This window comes from Astatotilapia calliptera, chromosome 6 (genome assembly GCF_964374335.1).
Source record: "Astatotilapia calliptera chromosome 6, fAstCal68.1, whole genome shotgun sequence".
Taxonomy (NCBI): Eukaryota; Metazoa; Chordata; class Actinopteri; order Cichliformes; family Cichlidae; genus Astatotilapia; species Astatotilapia calliptera.
In genome coordinates this window covers 21,421,545-21,434,798 of record NC_137427.1, presented here as the reverse complement: position 1 = coordinate 21,434,798, position 13,254 = coordinate 21,421,545, and the positions used below count along the sequence as shown (strand labels likewise).

General features: G+C 44.2%; 1 protein-coding gene across 1 annotated transcript in view; it reads left to right on the top strand.

The window, feature by feature from the left end:
- Positions 1 to 2,263: 2,263 nt before the first annotated feature.
- doc2g (double C2-like domains, gamma) overlaps positions 2,264 to 13,254 on the top strand; it is a 50,197-nt gene continuing 39,206 nt past the window's right edge. Inside the window, exons 1-5 of the mRNA XM_026171078.2 lie at positions 2,264 to 2,424; positions 5,559 to 5,964; positions 6,466 to 6,545; positions 7,110 to 7,184; positions 10,081 to 10,190. Coding sequence (XP_026026863.1) covers positions 5,577 to 5,964; positions 6,466 to 6,545; positions 7,110 to 7,184; positions 10,081 to 10,190 — 653 coding nt within the window. The 5' untranslated portion in view covers positions 2,264 to 2,424; positions 5,559 to 5,576. The remainder of the gene's footprint in view (positions 2,425 to 5,558; positions 5,965 to 6,465; positions 6,546 to 7,109; positions 7,185 to 10,080; positions 10,191 to 13,254) is intronic.

The window sequence follows — 13,254 nt, the reverse complement described above, 5'->3', positions numbered from 1 at the left end:
TGCAGCCAGCCTAATATTAGCCACTAGTTTGTACAAAGCTTGGATCTAACTGAAAACCGATGAATGCATGCTTATATGGTGGAGACTCGTCAATCAGACTAAATTAAGCTAAATCACATCCTGCTTTGTTCTGTATTTTTATCTGAATAGGACTTTAATTACATATTTAACTTGTTGCATAACTACTGAGGCTGTAATGTCATCAGGAATTTTTTATAAGATCATAAATTCAGTGAGCAGTGGGGTCAGTTGGGCTTCATCTCACAACCAGATGCCCTCTGATGGCCATTACAAAGATTTAGAGCTAAGACACTTAGACACTGGCTTGACTTTTCAGACCTGACGTTATGTCTGTTTTTTATATACAGATCATAGCTGGAATAAGTGTCTCAAACAAATCGGGTCATTTAAAGGCAAAAAGCCTGTTTGTGTCTCTGAAGAAACTCAGTTATATCAGACAAAACAAATATACTCACGTTTTTAAAATGCTTTTCTCAAAGCTCTTTAGACTGAAGGCGAATTTTAACCGTGGTAAATGGACTGGTTCTTATATAGCACTTTTCTACTCAAAGCACTTTATACAACTTGCCTATACAAGTGTTTTGTATCTAACATTCACACTCCGACAGACACATCTGCAGCAACTTAATATCTTGGCATGCTGACTGCAGCCAGGGATCAAACCAACAACCTTCCAATGGGCTCCCACTCTACATGACACATCATGTAGCGTTCATGTCTTTGTGCAGTTGTTTGTGCTATACACTATCGCTAGCTCACTTCCATGGCCAATTTAAAATCCCTTTGTCTTTGGACTCTGGGAGGAAGCCAGAGCACCAGAGGACATGCCAACTCTCCCCCAGCTGGGATTTGAACCATGAACCTTTTTGCTGGGATTCCAAAGAGCTGCCACCCAGGTTTATTGGTTTACTCTCATTTTTCTCATTGAGACTGGATATTTTCTCTTTTATATCCATTTTTCCATCTTTGTTCTCCCCTTTTCCTTAGAATACTGGAGATGGCCCCTTCTTCACCCCTCCTATCAAAGCCTCGTGTTTTATTGATATTGGCTGCATGTCCCATCGACCTTAATGCTCCTCATGCTAACATTTACAAAATGTTATCTTTCCTTTAATTTTTCCTTCAGATATTCTCTTTTCTTTTGACTTGATTAAAATCCACTTCAGAAAGTTTACTAACCAGTCGCTTTGAAGATAATTTAATAATGTAACCAAACAGGACCATAAAACATTTTTATTGCACCAAACAGTTCACATTTTATGCCTTAAGGTCTTTGAATGACTAAAAAGTATAAACTATTTCATACATTTGGATGACTGCCAGGTCTAAATGCATGTTGAACCTCTTAGAAAATAGGATTTGGGGGTTAAAAAAGTATTATCACAACAAATAAAACACAAAAATCGACATACATGTCTGATTTGGAGTTTTCTAATGCTAATAAGCCCTCTAATTTTAAAAACCTCATAAACTTGCAGGGTTTAACGCACTCAGTCAGTCCTATTCTTGCTCATCCTTGTGTCCATCGCTGATTTCCATCAGTGACATCCCACATAAATCCACTGCTACTGATGCGTTGCTGCCTTTGATTCATTTTATTACTGTGGCAGGTGGCAGCCGTTACTATCAGCTCTTCTTGAATTGGACACATGCAGACAAACACACACGCACACACATATGCTTGTCTGATATTGGCTGTAGTCATAGCCCACACAAAGTAATCTGGTAGTGTAATTTAATGGTTGGCGGTGTGTTTTGTTGAGCTCAGTCAACACGTTGAATTTAATTTCCTTTCTGTGTCCTTCAGCTAGTGCCCCCGTCCCCCTTTTTCCCACCCTAAAGTAATGTTTCCTATTGTGTGCAGTCAGTGTTTTCACACCCATTTCCCTCCACATGTACTGTATGTATATATATATATATATATATATATATATATGCGTCTCTGTGTGTTTGTCTTTGCTCCTACTGCCTTGTGTTTGTCTGTATGTCTGTTTGTCTCCCCATCTGTCCCGATGTATTGCTCTTCTTGTCTGTCTGTCACTCTCTCTCCCTCTCTATCCCTTTCTGTCAAAACCCCACAAACACTTCTCCCTCCCAAGCCTGCCTTTTTACCCGGATTTCTCCCCACTGCCGAGAAAGTGAGTGACAGTACTATATGCACAGTCTGGAAACGACTGATGTGGATTTTAAGCACATACGTCACAAGTAAAGGGGAAGGGAGAGAGGGAGGGGAGAGGAGAGCAAACGATGAACAGAGACAAGGAGAAAGCAGAGAGAGAGAGAGAGAGAGTACAGAAGGATATATTGACTCAAAGCTGGTCTGCATGCTCCACAGAGTGTGAGAGACAGAGGATGTGAGAGCAGGCAAGATGGAGTGCTGGCACAGATGAAGACTGTCCCTGGGTATGTTTTTTTGAGGGTGGCTATAATTGTGAATGTGTGTACGAGTGTCTGGAAGTCTGTGTGTGTGTGAGCACATGTGCTCGCATGTGCGCGTCTCAGTATGTAGAAGGACGCGAGCGAATGAGTTTGCAAGCAACATGCTGCAAGTGAACATTTGAACGCGGGTTCCCAAGCAGCGAATTTAGGTGCTGTTACGTAAGAGCGGCGTGAGTGACTGAATGAGTGTAGTTGTTGAGGACGGGGACAGGCGGTTTGGGGTCTTTATGTGTGTTGAGGGTGTGAATAAATGTGTGTAATGAAGTATGGTCAGGAATGCGGGATGCTCTTACAGATGCAAGTTCAAAAGCGAGTTAAGGTGTTGACACAGAGGTGCGTTAAAATTCAGCCTCACATGCACGTGAATGTTTGTGCGTGGAGCTTCACCGTAGACTGGAGAGGAGCTACACCAATGCTGATGAAAACAAGGCATTGTTAGTCTGTTTTTGTTTTTCCCCCCGTTGCTGATTTTTGCTCGAGTTCTGACTCATGTAGATGGAGAAATTAAGCTCACTGTGAAAAAAGATGACATCGAACGACATTCCCGCAAAGTCTCATTAAAGCTCGAGCTCATTTCAAAGGAGGTGAAACAATCAATCAGTTATTCTGTGTGCAAATTGACAGGACAATAATCAATAACAATTTTCAAGACTGATTAAGTCATTTGTTATGCAAAAATGGCAACGATTCCGAATTTTTCCATGATTTTCTGTTTTTCGTGAACTATCTTTGAGTTGTAGACCCTTGGTCAGCCCACAGTCAAAAAAAACCAAAAAAGCCTGAAATGCTGACTTTAACTAATTTAATTACATGCAATTTTTTCATCTAATTTTCTTACAAAATTTTACATTTAATGGAATCTGGTCAAGTGAATGTTGCTTGATTATTATACCAATTACATTTTCCTTATTAATTAATTATTTGCATGAATAAACCTTTGATTTTATTTATTTCAGTTGCATTTTACTCAGACTCATTGCCTCACATTTGCTGAGGGTGAAAAACTATTTTTTTAGTGCAACTGTGTTAACAATTTGGCCAAAAAGCTGGTAAGAGAATATTTTCAGTCTATTTGTTTTTTCCCTAATGAATCGCCCCCTCTGTGCCAAGAGAAACAAATCTTTCAGGTCTTCATCACACTACATTTGAACATTTAGCCAGTGCAAAACTGATGTGACACAACAAATATATATCGTCCGCTGCCGTCAGCGAATGCTGACTTGTTTGCAACACCATTCGACCGATTTATCATTGCATCTTTCTCTTATCTGACAGATAAGAGAAAGATGCTCTTGAAACATGCGTTAGGTTTTTTTCTGTGCACTTTTAATTAATAGGAAAGTCATCCGCAATGAAAACTGCTTCAGCACTTTCACACGCAACTTTTCAAGTTAAGGAAACGTTTGTGCCTTCAACAAACGAATCAAGTTGAATCAGTCAAACACTAAAGAGCGAAACCCTTTTATTTGGAAAGATGTGTGTGAAACACAAACTGCTCAGATATTAAGGAGCAGATGCCACCAGCTGAATCTAAAAAGCTGTGACATCATGGACATGTGAAACATATAGGAAGGATGACGACTGGCGTGCATCCTCACATGACCTGCTGTTGTGATGTGGCTGTCGACAGTGACTTCGTCATGCTCGTTCATGAAGTGCATCTGTATATTTTTGCACACACTAAGCCAGTTTTTTCTTTAATGGAGTTATTTTTATATTTAGCATTTTAATCTGGGACAGCGACAGTAAACAGTCTGAAGTTGGTTTTTCTTTTTTTGTTGTTGTTGGGTTTTTTTGTTTTTCTTTTTTTACTGTGACCAATAAAATCAAACAGGATCTTGAAATATTAAAGACTCAAGAGCACCGTGGGAGTACATGAGATAGCACATCTTCAGTATTTCTTAATTACTGCCAGGAAAATAGGAAATTAGAGCATTTGGCTTAATGATGATGGAGTCTAGAAACAGTCATTATGCTTCATTTAGGTACAAATATGCTAAGGACTGAGAAAGGCTCCAAGTAGTATTATGTAAATATTGCTCCGGGGAGTTGCAGATGAGAGAGAGAAGAGGGAAAAGAGGGCGGTAAGGGATGGATTTGAGAACCGATACACAAGTGACATCTCTTGTTCATACTCTACAGCATTGCATTTGAATATTCATTCAGAGCACAGACTCGGTGCTGACACAATGTGTGAGTCATGCTTGAAGTGCCAAAGGTTCTGGCAAATTCTATTTTGGCTTTTGACAGGTCAGGATTTCATCAGTGGATTAAAACAGGAACACATTTCAGTTTTTCACAGGATGTTGCAGATGCGTGTCATGACCACCTGTGACTGGATTTTCACCTCCCTGCTCCATATGCAAATAAACACATGGAAATATAGTGTTGATTTTAACCCGTGGGAGGCAGCAACGCGCTCCCTGTGCATAGTCTGCCAGAAAATAAAAGAAGAAGACAAATAAATACTAGCTGGATCCACTTATGTGGAGGGTGTGGGTTGAGTAAGTGGTCCTTCACTCTGGTGCAGGGCACATTTCTCATGGGAAAAGTTTGTCTTCAGTGGCTTTCTGCCACGCAGAGATTGGAAGACACAGTAAACATTTAAATGAAGGTGGGTTTAAACCGCAGGCTTTATTTTTTGCTATATCTACCTATTTTGGTGCCTGTATATAACTGAAGAAGCGAAAATAATGAAAGATATATTAAAAAAAAAAATTTTAAAAGCTTTGAGAGACAAAGCATTTCTGGCAGAAAGGTAAACTTTCTCCTTACATAGTGCTAACAGAAACAGCCCAGACCAGCTCCGAATGTGGTCTGAATGATCTCAGAGATCTGAGAGTTCTTGCATCTCAGTGCAGCCTGAATGCATCTCAGGGGACTCAGACCTTTGCTTGAAGGTGCCCACTAGTGATGGGTTCACCCATCCTTCCATGTGAATACGAGACCAGTGTGCTCTTTGAAAACCGCTGACCCCCTGCAAAGTGGAGTGTGACAGAGTCAGAGGAGGCTGACGGTGTTTTCGTGTAATTATCTTTGTCTTTCTCACCTTTTTTTTTTGTCCTTCTCCGCTTCACTTCTCCATTTTTATTCCACAGTCCCGTCTGACAGTCCACATGAGTGTCTCCAAGCCCCCACCGCCACCCTCGACCTCCCACCTGGCCATCCCCCCTTCCTCCGCCTCCACCCCTTCCTCGTCCGCCTCCTCCCCCTCGGCGACGCCCCACTCTATCGCCCCGCCCCCGCCCTCGCCGGTCAAAATCTCTATGCAGGAGCACTTTGCCATTAACGTGTGCCCAGGGCCCATCCTCCCCATCCCACAGATCTCAGACTTCTTCCCGCGTTTCCACGACTACCCCTGCACGCCGCCACCTCCCAGGGAGAAGAAGATCCTGAAAGAGGAGACTTTCAATGGGGAGACGGGCGGAGGGTACAAGGATGGCGAGAGAAGAGGGGAGAATGAGGGTGACAGGGAGGAGCTGATCGACTCTGATGATGATGACAGTGAGTTTTGCGGTGGGGAAAGTTGTGTTCGAAGTTCAAAGTCGGGGGTTTTCATTCATGCGAAAATGACTAAGCACCGCAGCATAAAAAAACAACGCTGTTTTATGCAGTTTAGAGTGGAACATTATCTTGTTTTACTTGATTTGAGCTTCTGCTTTTTTCCCCCTTCCCCTTTCAGAAGCACAGCATATGCTTGCAGAGTAATTGTGGAGTGAAGCATTTTGTGTTTGTGTGTTTGTCACTCCCACTTTATGTGACACAGCGGCTCTAATGATTTATTACACCGCGCTGCAATAGCAGGGCTCTGGTTTCTGTTCTTTCCCAAACAGTAATCAAACAAGACAGATCAATTCATATTAGGCAGCATCGTATTTTGAAGAGCCCATCTGCTACAAATATGACTCAGAGCTTTTGAGTGTGTGTTAGACTGAACGTGTCTCTGCTTTTTACTGACAGTAATTGGTGTGTTTTGTGCGTGGTTGTTTTTCTTCTTTTTTATAGCCTACCTGGGAACGCTGGAGTTCAACCTGCTCTTTGATCAAGAAAACAACTGTCTGCATTGTACTATTCACAAGGCAAAGGTACGCGCAATTGTAAAATCTTCTTTATAACTAGGCTGTGTGTCTGCATGTGTGCCGTTGCGTAATCCTCCTTGAAGGCCCAGTGAAAATAATTCTCCTGTAATGCTTTTACGTTTGCAGAAGACGTCAGACTCCTGTCTCTCAACCTTTGTAGGGAAACAAATTTGCCACGTAGCCTCGGCAGCTTGTCAGTTCAAGACTAAATCATCTCACAGCGCGACGTAATGCTGGATAATGTTGCTAGGTTGCTCTCGCAGACACATTTTGGTCATCGTGCAAGGACACGAGCCGTCCGTTGCATGCTGCACGCACTCCCATGATGTCAATTATACAAATCTCACTGAACAGTTCCCTTGAGGACATTACAAAGGAGGTAGAAAACACTAGCCTAGAGGGAGAAAACCGCCAGAAGAACTACTGAGATGTGACTGCTGTCAAACAGGTCCGTCGTACGTGCTGTCTTTTTCTGACCCTGACAGTTACGTGTGAATAGTTGGAGGGCACCATGACATCACCTTTGACACTATAGTACTTGTGTGTTTGTGTGTCTGTTTGTGTCCACAGGGACTGAAAGCCATGGACTCCAATGGGCTGGCTGATCCATACGTCAAGCTGCATCTTCTCCCTGGGGCTAGCAAGGTCACTGCTTCACCCTTACCTCAACAGCAATTATCGTAACATGCCGCCACGCTGGGATGTCCCAGTTACTAACTGTCGTTGAGCTTGTATGTCACGCAGTAACTGGTAGTAGAAGTAGATCACTTACTGAGGAAACCAAAAAAAAAAAACCCAGATGCAGTTCTATGTGAAATCCCCCCTTGTGGATTCTTCCTTATGAAACATCATGAAGAGGTCAAAAGCCTGAAAAACAAAAATGCAACATGGGAGCAAGCTAATTTGTTGTGTGTGTGTCGCTTCAATCCAACGAGCAGGGAGCGTTTCAGTTGGTTACTGCTTAATGTGGCTCGTCCGGTGCTCCTCTTTATCGAGCGCAAACACGTTCTGGTCCACTGGACTTCTCTTGTCTTGTTTTCAGCTCAAGCAGCAGGGAAGAAAAAGCTTGCCACAACAGCAGCAACCCCATAATACAACCTGTTGTCGGCCATTTTGGCTCAAAGTTGACTCCAAATGAGGTTATGAAAGTGCTGCGGGTGGAGACGATGAAGGCGGCACAGCCCGAACAAGGCAAACGTCTGAAGTCTTAAGGTGCCATAACGATGTCTGGGGGATTTTTGTCCTCCAGCCTTCCTCTGTCTGTCTTCTGTCCCATTGTTGTAATTCTCACCTCCCCACTTCGCCAGCCCTATCTCTGTCTCTATCTCACTATCTGCCTGTGACCCTCTTTGACCTTGAAATACCAACAGTGTGCAGAGAGGGAGACAACTGAGAGGAGAGGAAGAAAGGGGGGAGTGGAGGCAGGGAGGGCAGGGGGGAGAGAGGGAAAGACAGATGAGGGGAGGACAGCAGCAGGTGGTTGTCATGGAAACAGGGAGGATTGTTACACGGCTCACGTCAACAGGCAATTGTTGATGGGGGGTATAGGCGGTGGTGGAGGGACGCAGAGACGGCGTCAATGAGTAGTATCCATGAATGACTGTTTGCTAAATACCCACCACATGGGGGTGGGGGGTATCTCTCCTCTGCCCCGGCACGTTTCCTTGCTTCCTTTCCTACTGTCTCACACCCACCGACACACACTCTTTAACCAGCAGACAGCTAAGCGCGCCTTCCCTCGCTGTCGAGTGCACAACAAGAACACATGCTCACCGTGACCTTGTACATGTGCTGACACATGCTAAGGATTTAGTCATAACCACACAGAGATGCTCCCACTTTCCCTCTCTTACACACACACATAGAGTTGTAGTTCTTAGTGCACGTCTGTGATGGTCACCGTTATCTTCATCTCTCCATTACTAACCGACATGAAAAGAATATTCATTCAGAGCTTTGGGAAGTAGGGACTGAGGAAGAGGGAGTATGAAGTATGTAAAATGATCTATGCAGACAGATGGGGGTGGTGTGGTGGACAGATGGAGTGCTACTGATAAAACATTTAAAAACAAAGCAAAACAAAAAAAGGCAGGAGTACAGAAGGAAAACGGAGGATGGGAGTGACAGAGACGGAAGTGGTGTTTTTTTTAGTTTTTTGTTTGAAGATGGAGCAGAAACCAAACCTGATCCGGGCGCAAACAAGTGATGAGTATTACAAAAATAACTGTTCTGCTGAGTTGTGCTGGCACGCACACGGCAGGCGGTGAAACACCGCTGCAAGTCGTGATGCTGCTTAAGCGTGGCTCGTCTCGCACATTGATGAATCAAACAAATGACACGAATCGAAGACACTTGTTTTCCTCGATCGACCAACTTCTGAAGAGCCGAGTGCGGTCGATAAGCCAGATGTTTCCAGCAGGACACGGAGAATAGAGGAGGAGACAGAGATGAGGCAAGAGGGGAGAAGAGGGAATTTCTGCTCAGGCAGAACAATAGGACGAGGGGACAAAAACAGACAAAGAGAAAGAAGATGGCATGGAGCATTCAGCCTCTGGCCCTGAGGCATTATAGCAAGAAGCTGACAGTGGCAGAGAGGACGAGAGTTAAGGCATCTGACTTCACACACGCCTCAGACACGAGCAGGAGGGTATTAAGAGGGAAATGTGTATTTGTAACATACATACAGTATAATTTTGCATAGCCTGCAGTGGTGAAAGAAGAGCAACAGCACAAAAATACTCCATTAAGCAAAAGACTTGCAGTCAAATTAAAATATGCAAAGTAACTGTTGTTTATTAATGTATTTTTTCAACAGAGGGAGAAAATACACAAAAACACACATCTGCACTTTACTAACCCGTCAGTTCGTTCTGCCAGTGTCTCATCATGGTCCTACTTGTTTGTAGAAATTGAAGACGTTTTATGGGATGCAATCCAAATACAGCATATATGCATATATATATACAAGTATATAAGCATCCTGATTAAACCTGAGATAAAAATCAAACAAGCTTAGAACTCCCTGAAGACAAGCGAGGCAGCACGTAGATGCAAACTTTATTTATGGTTGCTGAAGCCATTAGGAGCTCGGGAGCATTTCCTCTTCTGGAAAGGTTTAATTTTTCATGATGATTGTGTTGCACGGTTTAATTGGCTGCTGTGTCGTGTTGCGTTTGAGACGCGGTGTTTGTTTTGGCGGTCTGGCTGGTGCTAATGCACTCTCTAATCATGTTGAGAAGGAAGCAGACGGACAGGTGAGGTGAAGGTAGCCGTGCGTGCTTTCACCTCTTTTTCTTTTTTTAATAGCCCAGGCAGCAGATGTCTGTGATGTCCAAAGGGACAGTGAAAAATGATGCGTCCCCACTCTTTCACTTTCTTTTTTCTTGATCTATTGTCTCTCTTATTTTTTTCTTGTATTATGTGAATCTGAGCTATTGAATTTGCTCTCCTGCCCTTTGAACATTCCTGACTCTTCTGTTTGTTCTTTAGGTCTTCGCCTTTCTGTGACTCTCTTTTCATCTGTCTCGCTTTTCCTCTGCAGGCAAACAAACTACGCACAAAAACCCTGAAAAACACACTGAATCCTGTGTGGAACGAAACGCTGGTGTATCACGGCATCACTGCAGCAGACATGACCACCAAAACGCTCAGGTAGGCACTCAGCTTTGGATTTCAGTCCTGCTGTTACACCGCCGCCCTCCCTGAGAGCCAAAATTTATTATGCGAATGATGAAAACCCAAATTTGAAACCCTCCAGTGACTTGCCAACAGCCAGTCTGCTTCCCAGTGGGCTTTTCCAGGTACTGTAATTCATTATTCCAGCCCAGTGACACCAGCCAAATGTTCCACTTGCTACTGCTGCAGTAACTGCCCAGGTGTTGGCTTTGCCAGGAGGCTCCGCCCTCCTTCCTCCCACATCGTCCTGCATGCGGAGTGATTGAGGTCAAACGTAGCCATCTTGGCCCAAAAACTCTGACGCACGCGTGCCCGTCTGTGCGCTGATTCAGAGGCAGAGTTTTTTGTGTGTTTTGTTTGTGAACATGTAATCAGTGTCAGTTTAGTCAGAGGATTCATAATAGGTTTGGATAGCATTGTTTATCCTGTGGAAATGCAGCGGAGAAGCTATGCACGCATTCGTGCATGCACACACAGGGAAGTGCATTTACTCACATGCACATGAGTCCCATCTACTCAGCACACACAGAGGCTGGCAGTCAGGTGTGTTGCTTATCCTCTTGTGTCCATGTCAAGGGCAATCACTGGCAGGAAAGATCATGCATGGCCCTTCCTCTGCATGTAGTCAGAAAACACACATACACACACAAACACTCAAACAACAAATGTCCTTGAGCGTGTACGTTTGAGACAAAAACATTTACTCTCCCGACCCAAAAAAGCCACAAAAAACCCACGCTTGACATGCAAACAACAGCTTGAGGAGAGGCCCCTCAAACTAGAGGAAACCCACCTGACCTTTGTTCAAGGACATAGCTCACAGCCACAGACCAGCAGGGGGGCTCTGGGTTGCCAAAATGAGAAAGAGGAGGAGGTGGAGTGTGACCAGTGCCAAGCAAGAGATGATGATGATGATGAGAGAGAGAGAGAGAGAGAGAGAGAGAGAGAGAGAAGTGGCTGCCAAGATCAACAAAAAGAGCAGGGGGGAAAGCGCGAATGATGTCGAGTGACAGATGAGGGTGCGTGGAAGAGGAAACTAGGGAGGCCAAGACTGACAAAGACGAGAGAAAAGAGGGACGCAGAGAATCCAAGAGGTCAACTGGCAGTGTGAGAGAGTAGCTGGAGTAGAGTGTAAGATGGATGAAATGATGAATGAAGACAAAAAAACGAGTAGAGAGCTGGGGAGGAGTTTTCTCAAAAGGGGTGGCCAAAGAAACGAAAGAACGAGGACAGTAATATATATGAGACAGTAAATGAGACACTGTCTGAAAGTAAGGAGAACGGAGGAGAAGGGGAGGCTTAAAATTGGATCAGTGTCTCTCTGGATGAGTTCAGGCACTAGCACAATACCTCAGACAATAAACAGACTTTGTTCTCATTACTCCCTAGAAAGGGGCAAGAAGTCAGAGAATGGGAAAGCAGATAGGGATCCCCAGAGAGATGTTTACTCGCTGGGGTTGTGCCCTGCTGCATCTGCTCTGCTGGGGATGCTGTAGTATTTGATCCCTGTGCTCTGTGCACTGCTGAGAGGGAGGGACTCTGCCCAGACTCGGCATTCTCGTAGACTCGCCCGAAGGCCTGGAGAGTGCAAAGTGCACTATCAAACTGGGCCGTCCTGTCACATCCAATAGGTCCTGTGTTTAAGTGATGTGTTTTTATGTAAGCGCAAGGATTACGTCCACGCAGTCCTAAACCTGCAGTAACTGAGTTTGTCTGCGGATTTGGTGTCGAGCGGGTAATGTACAGCGAGTGACTCTTTGAAAACAGCTGCGGCCAAAAGGAGGCGCCGTGAGGGTGGTGAGAGCGAACCACTCGAGTAAAGTCGCATAGCTGTGTTACAAACTGATACGTGATACAAAGTTGTGTTGTTTGGCATGTTTGTTCTGCACAAACTAGTCTTCATATTGATTCAGTAGATTGTCATAAGGCTATAGTCCCTTATATTTAAGTGTGTTAACATGGTGTAGCCCATGATTGTTATGTAACAGTCGTTGGTCCACTCCTTAAGCAGCTGTTTGCCATTGTGCTCTCATGTCTAGCAGCTATAGAGAGACCTGATTTACACTGGCTGGCCAACAAAAGTCACACACCCTAATATTTCATTGGACCGCCTTCATATTTGATGACAGCGAGCATCCACTCTGGCATCATTTCCATAAGCTTATGCAGTGTCACAACATTTATTTCCATTCAGAGCTGCTGCGTAAGGTCTTCTCCTAAAGCATATCCCTAAGATTCTCACAGGGGTTAAGGTCTGGGCTCTGTGGGGGCCAAATGTGTGAAAAAGGATGAAAACTGGCATTGTCATACTGAAATATACCCGTGCTGTGAGTGAAGAAAAAATCTGGTCACCTCAGTTTTTGGGCACACAGTGTCGCAGTATGTAGACCTCTGATCTAATGGGAAGCTCTTACTTATTTCTTTATATAAATTCAGCTGTTTTTTGTTTCCAGCTTGCAGTGACAGAGTAATTTGTTTCTGTTTTTTTATAGTGCTGAAGTAAGAGAAGGAGCTGTCTTTTTCCTCCTCATTTATCCTCACAAAAAAGTGTTTCACTGTTACGTTGAGTGAGCCGAGGCACAGTGATGTCACAGGAGCACAGTGGCTCTGAAGGAGGTTTAGCTGATAGCTGCGTTTGCTCTTGTAACCCTGGTAAGATTTACAGCAATCAGAGGTACAGGGTTCTTTGAATGCATCGTAGTCCTTGTCTGATAGTTTAATTTCCGGGCTTGCCCTGAAGGCACCATCTGCAGCTCCGTGCGCGTGAAGGTGTGGTGTAGAGGAAAAAGGACGGCAAGGAAAAACTCCATGCTGCCGCAGAGCACGGTTTTTTCCAGTTGAAAGAGAGGAAAGAGGTTTAATTAACATTTGTGAGAGAGCTGTCGTTAGCGGTGAACCACAGACGGGTACCTACCTGAAAGGAGCCGGAGTATTTCTTCGAACTTTTTTGAACTATTCTGACTGGTTTTTTTTTTGAGGTACAGTTCCATGGGTGCCAAGTGAGGAGCTGGTATCGTGGGTCTAAGACACTGTTGCTGCT